General features: G+C 56.4%; 2 protein-coding genes across 2 annotated transcripts; both read left to right on the top strand.

Moving 5' to 3' along the window:
* Nucleotides 1-3,388: 3,388 nt before the first annotated feature.
* Nucleotides 3,389-9,055, top strand: LOC148813427 (uncharacterized). Its single transcript, XM_088907989.1, has 7 exons — nt 3,389-3,455; nt 4,373-4,666; nt 5,171-5,218; nt 6,483-6,539; nt 6,645-6,737; nt 7,970-8,001; nt 8,616-9,055. Exons 1-7 carry the CDS (start codon nt 3,389-3,391, stop codon nt 8,751-8,753), a joined length of 729 nt encoding a protein of 242 aa, XP_088764115.1. The 3' UTR covers nt 8,754-9,055.
* Nucleotides 9,056-10,883: 1,828 nt separating this feature from the next.
* Nucleotides 10,884-18,306, top strand: LOC148813426 (uncharacterized). Its single transcript, XM_088908204.1, has 4 exons — nt 10,884-11,404; nt 14,640-14,750; nt 15,635-15,727; nt 16,591-18,306. The coding sequence occupies exons 1-3, from the start codon at nt 11,252-11,254 to the stop codon at nt 15,677-15,679; spliced, it is 309 nt and encodes a 102-aa protein (XP_088764330.1). The 5' UTR covers nt 10,884-11,251; the 3' UTR covers nt 15,680-15,727; nt 16,591-18,306.
* Nucleotides 18,307-18,457: the final 151 nt, after the last annotated feature.

Below are 18,457 nucleotides of genomic sequence, written 5' to 3'. Positions count from 1 at the left end.
GACCACGTCAGAGTGTCTTCTACAAGCCCCTGGCCAGCGTCCAGAGAGATGATCACGTCAGAGTGTCTTCTCCAAGCCCCTGGCCAGTGTCCAGAGAGATGACCACGTCAGAGTGTCTTCTACAAGCCCCTCCAGTGTCCAGAGAGATGACCACATCAGAGTGTCTTCTACAAGCCCCTCCAGTGTCCAGAGAGATGACCACATCAGAGTGTCTTCTACAAGCCCCTCCAGCGTCCAGAGAGATGACCACGTCAGAGTGTCTTCTACAAGCCCCATCCAGCATCCAGAGAGATGACCACGTCAGAGTGTCTTCTACAAGCCCCTGGCCAGCGTCCAGAGAGATGACCACATCAGAGTGTCTTCTACAAGCCCCTCCAGTGTCCAGAGAGATGACCACGTCAGAGTGTCTTCTACAAGCCCCTCCAGTGTCCAGAGAAATGACCACATCAGAGTGTCTTCTACAAGCCCCTGGCCAGTGTCCAGAGAAATGACCACATCAGAGTGTCTTCTACAAACCCCTCCAGTGTCCAGAGAGATGACCACGTCAGAGTGTCTTCTACAAGCCCCTCCAGCGTCCAGAGAGATGACCACATCAGAGTGTCTTCTACAAGCCCCTCCAGCGTCCAGAGAGATGACCACATCAGAGTGTCTTCTACAAGCCCCTGGCCAGTGTCCAGAGAGATGACCACGTCAGACTGTCTTCTACAAGCCCCTCCAGTGTCCAGAGAGATGACCATGTCAGAGTGTCTTCTACAAGCCCCTGGCCAGCGTCCAGAGAGACGACCACGTCAGAGTGTCTTCTACAAGCCCCTGGCCAGCGTCCAGAGAGATGACCACGTCAGAGTGTCTTCTACAAGCCCCTCCAGCGTCCAGAGAGATGACCACGTCAGACTGTCTTCTACAAGCCCCTCCAGTGTCCAGAGAGATGACCACGTCAGAGTGTCTTCTACAAGCCCCTGGCCAGTGTCCAGAGAGATGACCATGTCAGAGTGTCTTCTCCAAGCCCCTGGCCAGTGTCCAGAGAGATGACCACGTCAGAGTGTCTTCTCCAAGCCCCTGGCCAGTGTCCAGAGAGATGACCACATCAGAGTGTCTTCTCCAAGCCCCTGGCCAGTGTCCAGAGAGATGACCACATCAGAGTGTCTTCTACAAGCCCCTCCAGCGTCCAGAGAGATGACCACGTCAGAGTGTCTTCTACAAGCCCCTCCAGCATCCAGAGAGATGACCACGTCAGAGTGTCTTCTACAAGCCCCTGGCCAGTGTCCAGAGAGATAACTAACAAAGTTTTCAAAATTGGTGAAGAAGAATTGATTATGCAGTTGTGATTTTATATATCATTTTTATATAAATTCATTTCATTGTTGGATAAGTGAAAAGACAAATACTGTATGACAGGTTTTCTTGCTTTATAGTAAGAATATGAAAGACATTGACAGAATGTGTAGATACATACTGTACTATACAGTACTAGAAAGTATTCAGCTTGAGGTAAATGAAAAGAGTAGATGATAATATATAACTAGGGTTAATATTTTATTTCTTTCCAAATGAGTGCCCAGGTCATTTAAAGTATAACGTGTGTTAACGTGGGACAAGACTTTTTTTTTTATTGTTATTGTTATGTTAGGAAAATATCTACTTTCCTGACTGGATGATACAGCTGAAATTACCAACGATGAGCTAAAGGGCCCGATTTGTCATCTGCTTCCTGTTTTCATCTCTAGGTTGACCTCCGAAGAGCCGGCAACACCCAGGTCACAGTCTGTCACTTATAGGTCCAGTTCAGGCCCGGACAACAAGTTCTGGGACTTCGTCTGCACGATAATGATCCTTTTGGGCTTTTTTTTTTACATTTTTGTGATAGATATTCTACAGGCCTTCTGATTATGAATATATTAGCCAGAAAAAGACTACCCCAAGCTCCGCTGAGGTCTCCAACGGGAATTCGGTGCAAGGGCTACCTTTGGTATGTAATAGGCCGTGCTGCAATGCACAGAGAGTGGTGGGTGTTGTGGACAAGCAGTCCAGCAGCGCTCTGGCGGGTGATCCCTCGTGTTCCACCCTACCCAGGGATTTGATGAGGCGTTGTGTTACATCTGCTGCTTTAAAGCCAAGAGAAGTGAACTAACGAAGGCGTTTCGCGCCTCGGAAGTTTCATCAGCTGTGTCCGACACCCGTTGGTTCTCCGTGGTCGAGGTTTTTATTTTTGTCGCGCGTCGAAATGTTTCGTGACTGCGTTCCGATTTGACATCTTTACGCCAAAGGGTGGCGGGGGCGTGGAACAGGGGTCCTCGGCTTCAGTTCTGTCCGGCGGGTTTCGTGGGTCTCTCTAAAGCTCTGGCTTCTCGAGAGCAAGAAAATTTTTTTTTCTGTTTTAATGAGACAAACAACGCGCACTGAAGCCGTCAGCAGCTCATTTTTTTTTTTTTTTTGCGCGCATGTGTGTGTTCTCCGCTCTGCCAAGCCCCCTTCCAAAGAGATTCACTGCGGCCTAGTTCCGGCGTTTCACAACCCTTTCCTCCTGTCTAATCAAAACGCCTTCACTCGCTCACGTCTCCTGAGACTTCTGCGCGTCTCTCAATAAAGGGATGATGCCGTGCCTTTGCGGATGTTTGCTTTTCCGTTTTTCTTTTTTGTTTAATAATAATAATAATTAATTAATTAATAATTGCTTACACTTATATAGCGCCTTGCCGGACCCTCCCCTCAGAGCTCTTCCCAGGTCATGGGGATCCCCTCCAGCCCCCCCAGTGTGCAGCCCCACCTGGATGATGCTCCAGTCCGCTCAGCACACAGCAGCTCTCAGTGGGGAGGAGAGCAGAGGGATGGAGCCAGTTCAGAGAGGGGGGTGATTAGGAGGCCATGATGGGTAAGGGCCAATGGGAAATTTGTGGTTTAATTAATGTTTTAATTCTCCTGTGCCTTACCCATGTACCCCTGTACCCACGTATACATGTGCTGGTGGTGTCACAGAGTCGGATGAGACGGCTTAGTGACGTCACACTCCTGAACTCCGGTGTTGAGGGGGGCCGCCCCTTTGGCGTAGGGGTTTGGCACAGAGGTGTGGTAGCCGTTGGGAGGCGCACAACCAGTGGGCCCACGTGGAAGTTGTGCGCGAGTGGGTTGAAAAACCCGAGGAACCGGACGAACCGTCCGTACGCAGAGGGTGGTGGGAACTGCGGAACAATCTGCCCGGCCGTGTTTTTGAAACCGACACCCCGGCTTCTGTCGTCTTGCGCTGAGGGCTTGCCAACCCCACCCAGGCAAAACCGCGCACAAAAGGGAAAAAAAAAAACGGGAAGCGCCAGAAGTAGAATGGGTTTGGGGAGAGGAAGTGACAGCGTTGGGTTTGCAACACTTCCTGCCTGCGCGCACACCGAGCGGCATCATGGAGCGTCGCGGTGCTGTTCCAGCGTTTCTCCTGCTGACGCTCCTGGTCCGGAGCTCCCGGTCAGGTAGGACAGTGACCCCCTCGGGGATCGTGGGATGTGTTGTGGGCCTGGGTCTCGGCACGCCAGGCGTCGACGCTAGAAAGAGAAGCTGATGTCAGAGTGGAGTGATGAATGAGAATATTCAGTGAGGATGTTCTCGAGTGAGACGAGTTATTCTGTCTCTTCACCCGTGTCACCCATGACTCAGAATTCACATAGCGTGATTTCTGTCACAAGTCTGCGTCACCAGTCACAACTGGGGTGGGGTCAGGTTGTCCTGTCTGTATCACACTCTCCAGACTCTGGCTGGACTGTCCAGGCCTGTCTGTCCCCCACTGTCCAGACTCTGGTTGGACTGTGTTGTCCTGTCTGCCCCCCACTGTCCAGACTCTGGTTGGACTGTGTTGTCCTGTCTGTATCACACTGTCCAGACTCTGGCTGGACTGTGTTGTCCTGTCTGTATCACACTGTCCAGACTCTGGCTGGACTGTGTTGTCCTGTCTGTCCCCCACTGTCCAGACTCTGGTTGGACTGTGTTGTCCTGTCTGTATCACACTGTCCAGACTCTGGCTGGACTGTGTTGTCCTGTCTGTCCCCCACTGTCCAGACTTTGGTTGGACTGTGTTGTCCTGTCTGTATCACACTGTCCAGACTCTGTAATATATTAACAAGTTATAAATAGTTAGTAATATTAAAGGTTATCAATAGTTTTAATAACATTGTAGTAATGCCCCTAATTATTATTAACATGTTTAGTAACATTCACTGGGACCTGAGCAGCAGGAGGACTGAGGCAGATCGCTGCCACACCCTGGCCCCCTCCCGCCAACCCAGACTCAGTGGGGCTGTGTGGGTTGTGTTTAGTGCCGGGGGGGGGGGGGTGATGATCTGAATGAAGGTTCATTGCAGACAACATTAACCTCTACCCTGTTCTTCCACAGCACTGACACAGCACTCTGTCCCAGAGGGAGATCCAGTAACCCTGGAGTGTGGCATGTCACACCCCCCTTCTCCCAGTGAGCCAGTACAGTGGTCAGTCACTCCGAGAGGTGGTCCTGATCACACTGTGGTGACCAGACTTGAGGATGGACGTGTGGTCAAAGGAGCTGATGATCCACAGAACAGATTCTCTCTGCTTGACGATTCCTCCCTCCTGATATCGAGTGTGAAGCCTGGAGACGCTGGAGAGTACAGCTGTAACAGGCAGCCGGTGGCAGATTTACAGGTGACGACAGGTGAGCAGATTGAACTTGCTTGTCCATATTTTGCTCCTGTCTGATGTGACTGTTTATCAGGCATCTTGCGGCAGACCGACAGCTGACGACAGTCGGTGGAGTTAAGTCTGGCAGCCGGATCAGAATCCCAGTTATTCCCACTCCGCTGTCCTCTCCGCCCGGGAAGAGCATCCCTGGGGATGTTTACTGACGGATACTGCCTGACACCTCCTGTCGTGCTGCTCAGTTCCACCCCCTGCTGGTGAACTGGAGCCAAGCAACTGGACAGTACTGGGTCCTTTCTCCCTCTGTAGGCCCAGTGTGGGTGAGCTGGGCCTGTTGTCCTTAATGGCCAATCACACCCCCAAGAATAATACTAGTGAATCAGTCAAGCCACACTTCAGAGACCCTTTCCAACTGTGGCGTGTTTTGTGTCTTAAGTTATTATGGCTTTCACTGTTGACGATGTTTCGTTGTGTGGCAGAAGGTGTTTTTTTTTTACCTGTCAGTGTGTTGTGATTCCAGGGGACCCCAAGATTACTGAAGACCCCAGCACTGAGAGCCCCGGTCCAGGTACCGACACCCCGACTGACTGCTGCTACACACCTGTCCTCAGATTTCACCGGTCTGTCTGTTCCTCTCCTTGTCTCTGTCTCTCACTCTCTCTCTCTCTCTCTGTACTTTGTTATGTGGGGTAATGGGGGGTCTGGGCTGTCACTAAGACACCCTGTACTTCTGGGGTGACCAGAGGAGTGCTGCTGCTCTGGGGGGTCAGCGAGGTCGCGGTCATGCCCTCCTGTCCAGTGTGGAGTTCAGTGTTCAGTGTCTCTGGTTGGCCTCATTGCTGTGGGACAGCATTAGCTGCCTGTTGTCGAAATGTAATGGAGACGATAACGTCAGGGGCACCAGAGAAGGAGTTTCTGTGTGGAGTTTGCACGTTCGCTCTGGTGTTGGGTGGGTCCAAAGACATGCTGATGGGGGTAATTGGCTTCTGGGAAAATTTGTGTGTCTCTCTCTGTCCTGCTTCCTGTCCAGGGTGTGTGAGTGTGTGTGTGTCCTGTGATGGACTGCTGTCCTGTCCAGGGTGTGTGTGTGTGTGTGTGTGTGTGTGTGTGTCCTGTGATGGACTGGTGTCCTGCCCAGTCTGTGTGAGTGTGTGTGTGTGTGTCCTGTGATGGACTGGTGTCCTGTCCAGGGTGTGTGTGTGTGTGTGTGTGTGTGTCCTGTGATGGACTGGTGTCCTGTCCAGGGTGTGTGTGTGTGTGTGTGTGTGTGTGTGTGTGTGTGTCCTGTGATGGACTGCTGTCCTGTCCAGGGTGTGTGAGTGTGTGTGTGTGTCCTGTGATGGACTGCTGTCCTGTCCAGGGTGTGTGAGTGTGTGTGTGTGTCCTGTGATGGACTGCTGTCCTGTCCAGGGTGTGTGAGTGTGTCCTGTGATGGACTGCTGTCCTGTCAAGGGTGTGTGAGTGTGTGTGTGTCCTGTGATGGACTGGTGTCCTGTCCGGGGTGTGTGTGTGTGTCCTGTGATGGACTGCTGTCCTGTCCAGGGTGAGCCCTGCCTTGTGCCTGTTGCTTGCTGGGACAGACTCCCGCTCCCCCCTGTGGCCCTGGACTGGAGAGAGCTGTGGGAATTTGGACGGAGGGATGATGATGTCCTCAGTGCTGCAGTCCCAGGTCATGTGAGAGGGGTCTGCTCTGCCTCTCTCTCACAGTCCAGCCTCAGACACTGGGACGCCACCAGAGCGGGCACAGGGGCCCGGAGCCCAGCCCTGCACTGGGAGTCCGGAAAGGGGGGGGGGGGGCCTCAGACATCTTTCTCCCTTGTTTGTCCACGCAGGGAGCGACGCAGGAGACGACACAGCCACGGGTGACACGGGATCGCCCACCGCCGCAGGTAGGAGAGAGAGCGCGGGCTGTACCGTGGGCAGATGAGGCACTGAGCCTAGTGGACGCTGGTGCGCACTGCCCCCCTCCTCCCTCTCTCTCTCCCTCTCCGCAGTCGTGGCGGCGGTGGCCTCCCCGCTCTGCGCGCTGTGCCTCCTGCTCGGACTGGCCCTGCTCTGGAGGAGGTCCAGGAGACGCCGGGCCGCAGGTAGGGGGCTCGCTCTGGGGCTCTGTGACCCCCCCCCCCCCCCCCCCGGGGGGGGAGAGGGGGCAGGCGGGCGATCGGTGGCGCAGAACGAGCTTTCCTCCTGCCTGCGCGGCGCTAATGAGCTCCTGGGGCCACAGCGACGCCCTTAGACGGCCCACCGGCGAGAGAGTGAGTCCCGCTCTCTCGCAGTCTCTGTCGACAGCGGGCGCTTTGCAGCTGAATTATTCGACCGTCTAGGACTGGTGTAGGACAGCTCTGCTGAGGTCCCAGATTAGACCTGGGGGACAGGTCTTCTGTGTGGAGCGTGCGTGTTCTGCCTGCGCTTCCTGGAGCGGCTGGCCTGCTGGGTCCGCTGGCTGGGGGAAGTCTGTCCCGTGGCTGGCCGGCTCCCCCTGCAGGGTGTGGCCCCGCCTTGCACCATGTGACTGGGGAGGAAAGCTCATGCATCTCAAGGAATCCCGACACACAGGAACCTCTGAGAGGCTATACAGGCTTGTTCCCACCCCCACCCCCCTCTGTGTACAGTAGAGCCTCCTGTCCTGACTGGAGGAGCTCACCCAGCTGTGTCTGGAGAGAAGCCAGGGTATCGGCTTCAACCACAGGGCTGGGTAGCTTGTTCCCCACCCCCACCCCCCTCTGTGTACAGAAGAGCCCCCTGTCCTGACTGGAGGAGCTCACCCAGCTGTGTCTGGAGAGAAGCCGGGGTATCGGCTTCAACCACAGGGCTGGGCAGCTTGTTCCCCACCCCCACCCCCCTCTGTGTACAGTAGAGCCTCCTGTCCTGACTGGAGGAGCTCACCCAGCTGTGTCTGGAGAGAAGCCGGGGTATCGGCTTCAACCACAGGGCTGGGCAGCTTGTTCCCCACCCCCACCCCCCTCTGTGTACAGTAGAGCCTCCTGTCCTGACTGGAGGAGCTCACCCAGCTGTGTCTGGAGAGAAGCCGGGGTATCGGCTTCAACCATGCAAGAAATGTGCAGGCACACTCGAGAAAGAAGAGGCAGTGGAATTATTGAACCTCAACTCACCCTGGATGCCAGCGGGCATCTGAGTGACCTTCTGCATCAGGCCCTGCATGAAGCGCGAGACTGTGAAGGCGGATGCGGGCTGTGTGTGTGGGTCCCGTGTTGTGGTGTTGTGTTTCAGCTGTCATACACGTGCTCTGTGAGCCACAGAGGTAAGAACGAGGTGCCTGCACAGCTCCTCTCTCACTGTCTGTCTCCCTGTCTCACAGGGGCTGAAGCAGCACAGAACACAGCAGGACAGGTAGGTGCAGTCTGTCTTCACCTGTCTGCCTCACCTGTCTTGATCTGTCCTGAATGTCTGTCTGTCCATCTGACCTGTCTTGACCTCAGTGTCTGTCTTTCCCTCTGACCTGTCTTGTCCTGAGTGTCTGTCCTGAGTATCCGTCTGTCTGTCCTGTCTTGTCCTGAGAGTCTGTTTGTCCTGTCCTGTCTTGTTCTGAGTATCAGTCTGTCTGTCCTGCCTTGTCCAGAGAGTCTGACCTATCTTGTCCTGAGTGTCTATTTTGTCTTGTTCTGAGTATCAGTCTGTCTGTCCTGTCTTGTCCTGAGTGTCCGTCTGTCCTGTCTTGTCTTGTCCTGAGTGTCTGTCCTGTGTTGTCCTGAGTGTCCGTCTGTCTGTCTTGTCTTGTCTTGTCCTGAGTGCCTGTCCTGCTTTTCTGAGTACCGGTCTGTCCTGTCTTGTCCTGAGTGTCTGTCCTGTCTTGTCCTGAGTGTCGGTCTGTCCTGTCCTCTCCTGTTCCTGTTCTTTCTCGCCGTCTCTCCCCCATATCTGAGATTCACCGGAAGCTCGGAGACCGTTGCTGCCGAGAATGTCCGGACAAACCGGGCCTCTCCCTTCCTGTCCCTGTGTCCCAGGTGGACATTGTCCAGGAGGAGGCAGAGGTCCACTACGCCTCCCTGGGACACCAGGGCAAGAGGGACCCGAGGTCCCGGGCCCAGGACGCGGACTCCAGCGTGGTCTACTCCTCCGTCGCCCGGGGCGGGACCGACTGAGCGAGCAGGCGACGGTGGACAGTCCGAGCTTGAGTGATGAACTGAAGAAGAGGACACTGTAGCGATGTCTCCTCACATCCCGGGGGCGGGTGCGCTGTGATTTGTACGATTCGGTACTTATTTAATATTTGACACTGTGAGTTTCTCAATAACACTTGTAAGACGGCAGACTGCGCTGTCCGGACACGTGTCTTTGATTTTACGGTCCTGCCGCGAGTCGTCAGAGTCACTCCACTGTGCGCTGTCTGCAGACTTGCCTCGCTGCTTGGGTCTGTCATACACACAGGTACAGGAGCTCTCTGGGAACGGGCACAGGTGCTCTCTGGGAACGGGTACAGGAGCTCTCTGGGAACGGGCACAGGAGCTCTCTGGGAACGGGCACAGGAGCTCTCTGGGAACGGGTACAGGTGCTCTCTGGGAACGGGTACAGGAGCTCTCTGGGAACGGGCACAGGAGCTCTCTGGGAACGGGCACAGGAGCTCTCTGGGAACGGGCACAGGTGCTCTCTGGGAACGGGCACAGGTGCTCTCTGGGAACGGGCACAGGAGCTCTCTGAGAACGGGCACAGGAGCTCTCAGGGAACGGGCACAGGAGCTCTCTGAGAACGGGCACAGGTGCTCTCTGGGAACGGGCACAGGAGCTCTCTGGGAATGGGCACAGGAGCTCCCGGAACGGGCACAGGTGCTCTCTGGGAACGGGCACAGGAGCTCTCTGGGAACGGGCACAGGTGCTCTCTGGGAACGGGCACAGGTGCTCTCTGGGAACGGGCACAGGAGCTCTCTGAGAACGGGCACAGGAGCTCTCAGGGAACGGGCACAGGAGCTCTCTGAGAACGGGCACAGGTGCTCTCTGGGAACGGGTACAGGTGCTCTCTGGGAACGGGCACAGGAGCTCTCTGGGAACGGGCACAGGAGCTCCCGGAACGGGCACAGGTGCTCTCTGGGAACGGGCACAGGAGCTCTCTGGGAACGGGCACAGGTGCTCTCTGGGAACGGGCACAGGAGCTCTCTGGGAACGGGTACAGGTGCTCTCTGGGAACGGGCACAGGAGCTCTCTGGGAACGGGCACAGGAGGTCCCGGAACGGGTACAGGTGCTCTCTGGGAACGGGCACAGGTGCTCTCTGGGAACGGGCACAGGAGCTCTCTGGGAACGGGCACAGGTGCTCTCTGGGAACGGGCACAGGAGCTCTCTGGGAACGGGTACAGGTGCTCTCTGGGAACGGGCACAGGAGCTCTCTGGGAACGGGCACAGGAGGTCCCGGAACTGGTACAGGTGCTCTCTGGGAACGGGTACAGGTGCTCTCTGGGAACGGGTACAGGAGCTCTCTGGGAACGGGTACAGGTGCTCTCTGGGAACGGGCACAGGAGCTCCCGGAACGGGCACAGGTGCTCTCTGGGAACGGGTACAGGAGCTCTCTGGGAACGGGTACAGGAGCTCTCTGGGAATGGGTACAGGTGCTCTCTGGGAACGGGCACAGGAGCTCCCGGAACGGGCACAGGAGCTCTCTGGGAACGGGCACAGGAGCTCTCTGGGAACGGGCACAGGTGCTCTCTGGGAACGGGCACAGGAGCTCTCTGAGAACGGGCACAGGAGCTCTCTGGGAACGGGCACAGGAGCTCTCTGAGAACGGGTACAGGAGCTCTCAGGGAACGGGCACAGGTGCTCTCTGGGAACGGGCACAGGTGCTCTCTGGGAACGGGCACAGGAGCTCTCTGGGAATGGGCACAGGAGCTCCCGGAACGGGCACAGGTGCTCTCTGGGAACGGGCACAGGAGCTCTCTGGGAACAGGTACAGGAGCTCCCGGAATGGGCACAGGTGCTCTCTGGGAACGGGCACAGGTGCTCTCTGGGAACGGGCACAGGAGCTCTCTGGGAACGGGTACAGGTGCTCTCTGGGAACGGGCACAGGAGCTCTCTGGGAACGGGCACAGGAGGTCCCGGAACGGGTACAGGTGCTCTCTGGGAACGGGTACAGGTGCTCTCTGGGAATGGGCACAGGAGCTCCCGGAACGGGCACAGGTGCTCTCTGGGAACGGGTACAGGAGCTCTCTGGGAACGGGCACAGGTGCTCTCTGGGAACGGGCACAGGATCTCTCTGGGAATGGGCACAGGAGCTCCCGGAACGGGTACAGGTGCTCTCTGGGAATGGGCACAGGTGCTCTCTGGGAACGGGTACAGGTGCTCTCTGGGAACGGGCACAGGAGCTCTCTGACACACACACACACCCTGGACAGGACACCAGTCCATCACAGGACACACACACACACACACACACACACTCACACTAGACACACACACTCCCAGAAGCCAGTAAACCCCCCATCATGTTTAAGGATTGTGTGAGGATACCGGAGCACCTGGAGGAAACCCACTCGAACACGGGGAGAACATGCAGACTCCACACAGACAGCACCCCACATCCAGAATTGAACCCAGGACGCCTGAGTTGGGCAGCCACAACTCTAACCACTGAGCCACCGTGCCACCTGTATACATAATGATCACTGACATAATTCTGAGGTTTGTTTCTCCAGATTTTTCCCGCATGGAAGCGATCAGTAGCACAGGACTCACCTCCCTGCGCCCTGAGAGCAGCTCCACACCAGAGCAGGACCGGCCAGGCTGCACCACACAGCTCCGTGTCGCGCCGGTAAGTGCCGAGATCAGCCCGAGTTTCACAACTCAAAACCACACTGATGAAGAAATAAGCCTCTTCCTGCTTAAAAGCCCACTTCATCTCAGAGACACGCCCGTGATGAGCCCTTGACGCTCCTGCTGGGCTCTCTAGACACACCCACCATGGACCCAAGCCCCTCCCGTTGGGCTCTCTAGACACGCCCACCATGGACTCAAGCCCCTCCCGTCGGGCTCTCTAGACATGCCCACCGTGGACTCAAGCCCCTCCCATTGGGCTCTCTAGACATGCCCACCGTGGACTCAAGCCCCTCCCGTTGGGCTCTCTAGACACACCCACCATGGACTCAAGCCCCTCCCGTCGGGCTCTCTAGACACACCCACCGTGGACTCAAGCCCCTCCCATTGGGCTCTCTAGACACACCCACCGTGGACTCAAGCCCCTCCCGTTGGGCTCTCTAGACACACCCACCGTGGACTCAAGCCCCTCCCGTTGGGCTCTCTAGACACACCCACCGTGGACTCAAGCCCCTCCCATTGGGCTCTCTAGACACACCCACCGTGGACTCAAGCCCCTCCCATTGGGCTCTCTAGACACACCCACCATGGACTCAAGCCCCTCCCGTCGGGCTCTCTAGACACGCCCGCTGCGGTATCTAGCTACAGTAGCAGCAGGGGGCTTTGACAGCTTGGCCACAAAGCCAGTGGTGATGGGAGGAGAGGCATATCTCTCGATATCATCTCCGATTATACGCCGGGGTCCAGAAATATGCAGGACCAGCTGTTTTTCCTGAAATGCCAAAAGCCTGTCGAGACCTTCTCTGCCCGTCCCCAGTGAGGCTGTGGGGCAGTACAGGTAGTATGGAATTCATGTTGAAAGCCACAACATTTTAGAATTATTTCTGTTCCTTAATTGTTTTAACATGAATATGAATTTCATACTATGAGAGCCACTGTGTGTTATTTGCAGTAGACAGTTCTGATCACCAGTCTCTACTGTGACTAAAATATGTATGCAGCACTGGACTCACTGGTCCAGAGTCACAGACCCCTGGACTGACTGGACCAGGGACACAGACCCCCGGACTGACTGGACCAGAGACACGGACCCCTGGACTGACTGGACCAGAGTCACAGACCCCTGGACCGACTGGACCGGGGACACAGACCCCTGGACTGACTGGACTGGGGACACAGACCCCTGGACTGACTGGACCGGGGTCACAGACCCCTGACACAGACCCCTGGACTGACTGGACCAGGGACACAGACCCCTGGACTGACTGGACCAGAGTCACAGACCCCTGGACCGACTGGACCGGGGACACAGACCCCTGGACTGACTGGACCAGGGACACAGACCCCTGGACTAACTGGACCAGAGTCACAGACACCTGGACTGACTGGACCAGAGTCACTGACCCCTGGACCGACTGGACCGGGGACACAGACCCCTGGACTGACTGGACCGGGGACACAGACCCCTGGACTAACTGGACCAGGGACACAGACCCCTGGACTGACTGGACCGGGGTCACAGACCCCTGACACAGACCCCTGGACTGACTGGACCAGGGTCACAGACCCCTGACACAGACCCCTGGACTGACTGGACCAGGGACACAGACCCCTGGACTAACTGGACCAGAGTCACAGACACCTGGACTGACTGGACCAGAGTCACAGACCCCTGGACTGACTGGACCGGGGACACAGACCCCTGGACTGACTGGACCAGGGTCACAGACCCCTGACACAGACCCCTGGACTGACTGGACCAGAGTCACAGACACCTGGACTAACTGGACCAGAGTCACAGACCCCTGGACCGACTGGACCGGGGACACAGACCCCTGGACTGACTGGACCAGAGTCACGGACCCCTGGACCGACTGGACCGGGGACACAGACCCCTGGACTGACTGGACCGGGGTCACAGACCCTTGACACAGACCCCTGGACTGACTGGACCAGAGTCACAGACCCCTGGACCGACTGGACCGGGGACACAGACCCCTGGACTGACTGGACCAGGGACACAGACCCCTGGACTAACTGGACCAGAGTCACAGACACCTGGACTGACTGGACCAGAGTCACAGACCCCTGGACCGACTGGACCGGGGACACAGACCCCTGGACTGACTGGACCGGGGACACAGACCCCTGGACTGACTGGACCAGGGTCACAGACCCCTGACACAGACCCCTGGACTGACTGGACCAGAGTCACAGACCCCTGGACCGACTGGACCGGGGACACAGACCCCTGGACTGACTGGACCGGGGACACAGACCCCTGGACTAACTGGACCAGAGTCACAGACCCCTGGACTGACTGGACCAGAGGTCACAGACCCCTGGACTGACTGGACCAGGGTCACAGACCCCTGGACTGACTGGACCAGAGTCACAGACCCCTGGACCGACTGGACCGGGGACACAGACCTCTGGACTGACTGGACCGGGGTCACAGACCCCTGACACAGACCCCTGGACTGACTGGACCGGGGACACAGACCCCTGGACTGACTGGACCAGAGTCACAGACACCTGGACTGACTGGACCAGAGTCACAGACCCCTGGACCGACTGGACCGGGGACACAGACCCCTGGACTGACTGGACCAGGGTCACAGACCCCTGACACAGACCCCTGGACTGACTGGACCAGAGTCACAGACACCTGGACTGACTGGACCAGAGTCACAGACCCCTGGACCGACTGGACCGGGGACACAGACCCCTGGACTGACTGGACCGGGGACACAGACCCCTGGACTAACTGGACCAGAGTCACAGACCCCTGGACTGACTGGACCAGGGTCACAGACCCCTGGACTGACTGGACCAGAGTCACAGACCCCTGGACTGACTGGACCGGGGTCACAGACCCCTGACACAGACCCCTGGACTGACTGGACCGAGGACACAGACCCCTGGACTGACTGGACCAGAGTCACAGACCCCTGGACTGACTGGACCGGGGACACAGACCCCTGGACTGACTGGACCAGAGGTCACAGACACCTTTTTAAAAGCGTAGCTCTTTGGGCGGGGGGCGCCAGAGGTGTAAAAGGACATCAGTTTCCCAATGTGCACAGCACTGGATTGGACACCGAAGAGTTTTAACACTGTTGTGTGTTTTCTGCAGTCCTGATCTGCGAAGTGATGAGTGATTAGGGTTGATCTCTCTCTGCTGCTCCTGACGCTTGATTCTGCTGTCTGTTATTCCGGGCCTGGGGCCTCAGGTCCGACGGCGAACCTTTATCCGGGCGTCTGACGTCACCGCGCACGTACAACGTAACCTCTTGACCTCCCGCCCGCGAGGAAGCCGGATGGAGAGGGATGGCGGCCGAGCGGTAACGTATCGTAGCCCTCTCCCGTCACGCACGTCGAAGACTTTAGCTTTATTTTTATTTATTTATTTATTTTTGTTGTGGAGGCGCGACTTCTCGCCTGACAGCTGCGTGGGTCGTTAGCAACGCGGAAACTTCCGGCTAGAGACGCTGACTTCCGGCCGAGCGCCGTCGTGAGGAGAAATGAAAGACCTTTCGCGGCTACAGCGCCTCTCTGGGGCTCAGAAGCGCAGGGAGGCGACGGCCAGTGACGGAGACGGGGTTGGGGATTCATAACGCGGGTTTAAACTGCGCGAAGCCATCCGTACACACACGGTTACCCCCCCCCCCCCCCCCCCACCACCACCGCTGAATAAACGCGTACAAATGCGCCGCAAACATCCAGGCGATGTATTTTTTTTTTTCCCAGTGGGTCGTGTTTTTGTTCTGGTTTCGTGTGCGGAGGCGACGCCAGACGCGAAGGCAGCCGTTTTGAAGGCGTGCTTTCCGTGTCTGTGAAGCGCTGAGGTCGAGCCTGGACGGCGTCCCACCTGCAGCAGCGATGAACCACCAGCCCCCCTCCACAGCCCTCAGTCTTCATCCTGCCGAGCTCGGCTTTTCAGCTGATTGTGTTGTTCTTGTTGTTTTTTTTTTAAAAAAAAAAGGAATTTGCCGTTTTCGGCCGCCGCCGAAAGCTCAGTGCTCTGCAAGACTTACTTTTTTGTTTTTTTTCCACGTCGGTAAGACCCCCCTGGTTTGCAACGTCGCGTAAAAACCCAAACCAACCTAAGGGCGTCGATTTAAAGCTTCCAGATTTCGGTGTAGGACTTCTTTATCCTTTCTTCCCTCGGCTATTAATCCGCTTGCTGTGGGCAGCTGATTGTGAGATTTTACTTGTTTTATTTCAGGTGGGGGCTGCACGCTGCTGGTGGTGGTGGAGGGGATCCCCATGACCTGTAAAGCGCTTTGAGTGGAGTGTCCAGAAAAAGCGCTCTATAAGTGTAAGACATTATTATTATAATTATTATTAAAACAAACAGCGCCTCCTGCGCGGCGAGTCTGAGCTCTTTCATAAGGGCGTTGTTTTAAACCTTCCAGGTTCAAGTTCAAGCTCAAGTTTATTGTCATTATACTCACACACAGGTAGATGGTATAACGCAATGCTATTTCGCGAGCTCTCAGACAATAAGTAGTACAAAACAACAACGATACAATTGTATAACAAAAGAAAGACGGAGACAACAGGCAGTGTGCAAAACGACAACATCAGATGTGCAAAACAACAAAAAGGTAGCGGGTTATGTGCAAAAACAGGCATCAACAGAATGAAATAAAGGGATAGAAATGATGGGGAGTGAGCTTCTTGACATGTGGAGGTAGAGGTCGATTTACAACGTGTGTTTGGGTTTTTGGTAAGAGAGAAGGCACTGTGAGGTTCAGATCGTAGGTGAGAGGTGAGGGGAGAGTGAGAGAGGCTGGGAGTTTAACAGTTAGATAGGGGGGGGGGGGGTAAACACTGTCTCCGAGTCTGGGAGTCCGGGCCCGGATGCTCCGGTACCGTTTTCCAGATGGTAGAGGGTCAAGCAGTCTGTAGCTGTGCAGTAGGACTTCTTTATCCTTTATTCCCTCAGATGTTAATCCGCTTGCTGTGGGCAGCTGATTGTGAGATTTTCCTTGTTTTATTTCTTCACCAGGGATGTGTCTTGCGCACCTGTTTCCCCACCCTGATAACCCGACTCGTTGTTTTCACGCTCTTGTGAAGTGTACCTAAAGCTTCTACTGTTTCCCCCCCCATCTTCCCTGCGTATCTGACGGGCTGTTGGGTTGATAACGTGTTGTGTTATTGTGTCTTTTTCCCCTGCAGCGGGACGATCGAGGGAGTCAGAAAGCCCAGGTTCACAGGCTCGGCACGATCGGTTTCCGAAGGCGGCGTGCGATCGGGCTGCGCTCGGCACTCGGAGCTCTCTCGGCACTTCCCGACGGATCCGAGATGGTGCCTCTTCGGCGGAGACGATTTCGCAGCCGAACCCCGCGACGTGAGAGTCGGTCGTCGCTTCTTGCTCCTGATACTCTACTGCTGAAGACCCGAGCGGAAAAACCAAATCCAGGGAATTCTGCCTGTGCCCTAAACGCATTGCCCCAAATACCCTAACTTGAAGAGAATAGCATTTTCATCGTGAAGTACGGACAGATTTCTAACACGATATTCTAGGCTGCCCGCGACCCAAAAGTGTTTTATCGTGTGTACTTTTCATCTCGGGAGACGGCTGATCCAAGTGGGTTCTGGCTCTTGTCGAAGGCTTCGCTGCCGGGTGGGGGTAGGAGAATTTTTCGGAGGCCAGGTCTCAAAAAAACAGAGTCTTGGGGGTTCAAGAAGAAACGCAGCCGCCAGCTGACTTGCGTAGGAAGTTCACCGAAGGTCTGGAAGAGAAAGTTCTTCCGTCGCTTCTGAACTTCTTAACTTCCACTCAGCCCTTGGCCAGTGCGGTCTGACGGCTACATCGTGGGCCCAGCAGGGGGAGCCATAGGCACAGCCTCTCACACAGGGAATCAGCCGTGCTGCTTTTGTGACCATATTAATAATAATAATAATCGCTTACACTTATATAGCTCTTTTCTGGACTCTCCACTCGGAGCTCTTCCCAGGTCAGGGGGATCCCCTCCAGCCCCCCCAGTGTGCAGCCCCACCTGGATGATGCTCCAGTCCGCTCAGCACACAGCAGCTCTCAGTGGGGAGGAGAGCAGAGGGATGGGGCCAGTTCAGAGAGGGGGGTGATTAGGAGGCCATGATGGGTCAAGACCAGGGGGGGAATTAGGCCAGGACACTGGGGTAACACCCCTACTCTTCTCCAGAAACACCCCGGGATTGTTAATGACCACAGAGGGTCAGGACCTCGGTTTGACGTCTCATCCGAAGGACGGCGCCTGTTTACAGTCCAGTGTCCCCCGTCACTATACTGGGGCATCAGGACCCACACAGACCGCAGGGTGAGAGCGCCCCCTGCTGGCCCCACTCACCCCTCTCCCAGCAGCAGCCTTAGTTTTTCCCAGGACGATGAGATGGGCCTTTTCATGATGGTTCCAGCAGGGGGAGCCATTGACACAGCCTCACACATCAGCATTGAGCTGTCTTGCTGTGCGACGATGAGACTGCAGAAGTGTAGACACCCGTCCAGGGAAGTGGACACCCTAATGGACTGAGCAAGTGTCCAGCTGTCCCGAGTGTTCAGCAGGGCTCAGATGCCAACACGAATCCAGTGAAGGGGAGGACTGGACTCCAGTGAGGTGAGTGGACACCCTAATGGACAGACTGAGTGTCCAGCGGTGCTCAGACGAAGGCGGCGAGTCCAGTGAGGGGAGGAGTGGACTGTGTGCCGTGCCGACCGCGCTCTGCCCTGAGAGCTCCGTGTCGCCGTGCGGACCAGGGCTGCCCACTCGGTGATGACTCTGTCTCGGGCCGGACCAGGGCTTCCCTCGTCACCCGGGGTGGGGCTGGTCACTTCCTGCTCCGCGTCCTCCACCCGCCCCCGTAGGAGAAACGAGAGAGCTGATACCCTGGCTCCTCTCCACACACAGCTGGGTGAGCTCCTCCAGTCAGGACAGGAGGCTCTTCTGTACACAGAGGGTGGTGGGGGTGGGGAACAAGCTGCCCAGCCCTGTGGCTTCTCTCCAGACACAGCTGGGTGAGCTCCTCCAGTCAGGACAGGTGGCTCTTCTGTACACAGAGGGTG

Source organism: Atractosteus spatula (assembly GCF_055471065.1).
Source record: "Atractosteus spatula isolate fAtrSpa1 chromosome 10 unlocalized genomic scaffold, fAtrSpa1.hap1 SUPER_10_unloc_1, whole genome shotgun sequence".
NCBI classification, from domain to species: domain Eukaryota; kingdom Metazoa; phylum Chordata; class Actinopteri; order Semionotiformes; family Lepisosteidae; genus Atractosteus; species Atractosteus spatula.
The sequence above is the reverse complement of the archived record's forward strand: the minus strand, read 5'-3'. Positions and strand labels throughout refer to the sequence as shown.

What these genes read in the sequence shown, in the direction of transcription:
- LOC148813427 (XM_088907989.1), top strand. Translation starts at nt 3,389, where the DNA reads ATGGAGCGTCGCGGTGCTGTTCCAGCGTTTCTCCTGCTGACGCTCCTG. An exon ending in GGTCCGGAGCTCCCGGTCAG is followed by an intron (nt 3,456 to 4,372) that starts GTAGGACAGTGA and finishes GTTCTTCCACAG; the next exon opens with CACTGACACAGCACTCTGTC. An exon ending in CACAGAACACAGCAGGACAG is followed by an intron (nt 8,002 to 8,615) that starts GTAGGTGCAGTC and finishes CCTGTGTCCCAG; the next exon opens with GTGGACATTGTCCAGGAGGA.
- LOC148813426 (XM_088908204.1), top strand. Translation starts at nt 11,252, where the DNA reads ATGATCACTGACATAATTCTGAGGTTTGTTTCTCCAGATTTTTCCCGC. An exon ending in CACAGCTCCGTGTCGCGCCG is followed by an intron (nt 11,405 to 14,639) that starts GTAAGTGCCGAG and finishes CTGGGGCCTCAG; the next exon opens with GTCCGACGGCGAACCTTTAT. An exon ending in AGAGGGATGGCGGCCGAGCG is followed by an intron (nt 14,751 to 15,634) that starts GTAACGTATCGT and finishes GTTTTATTTCAG; the next exon opens with GTGGGGGCTGCACGCTGCTG.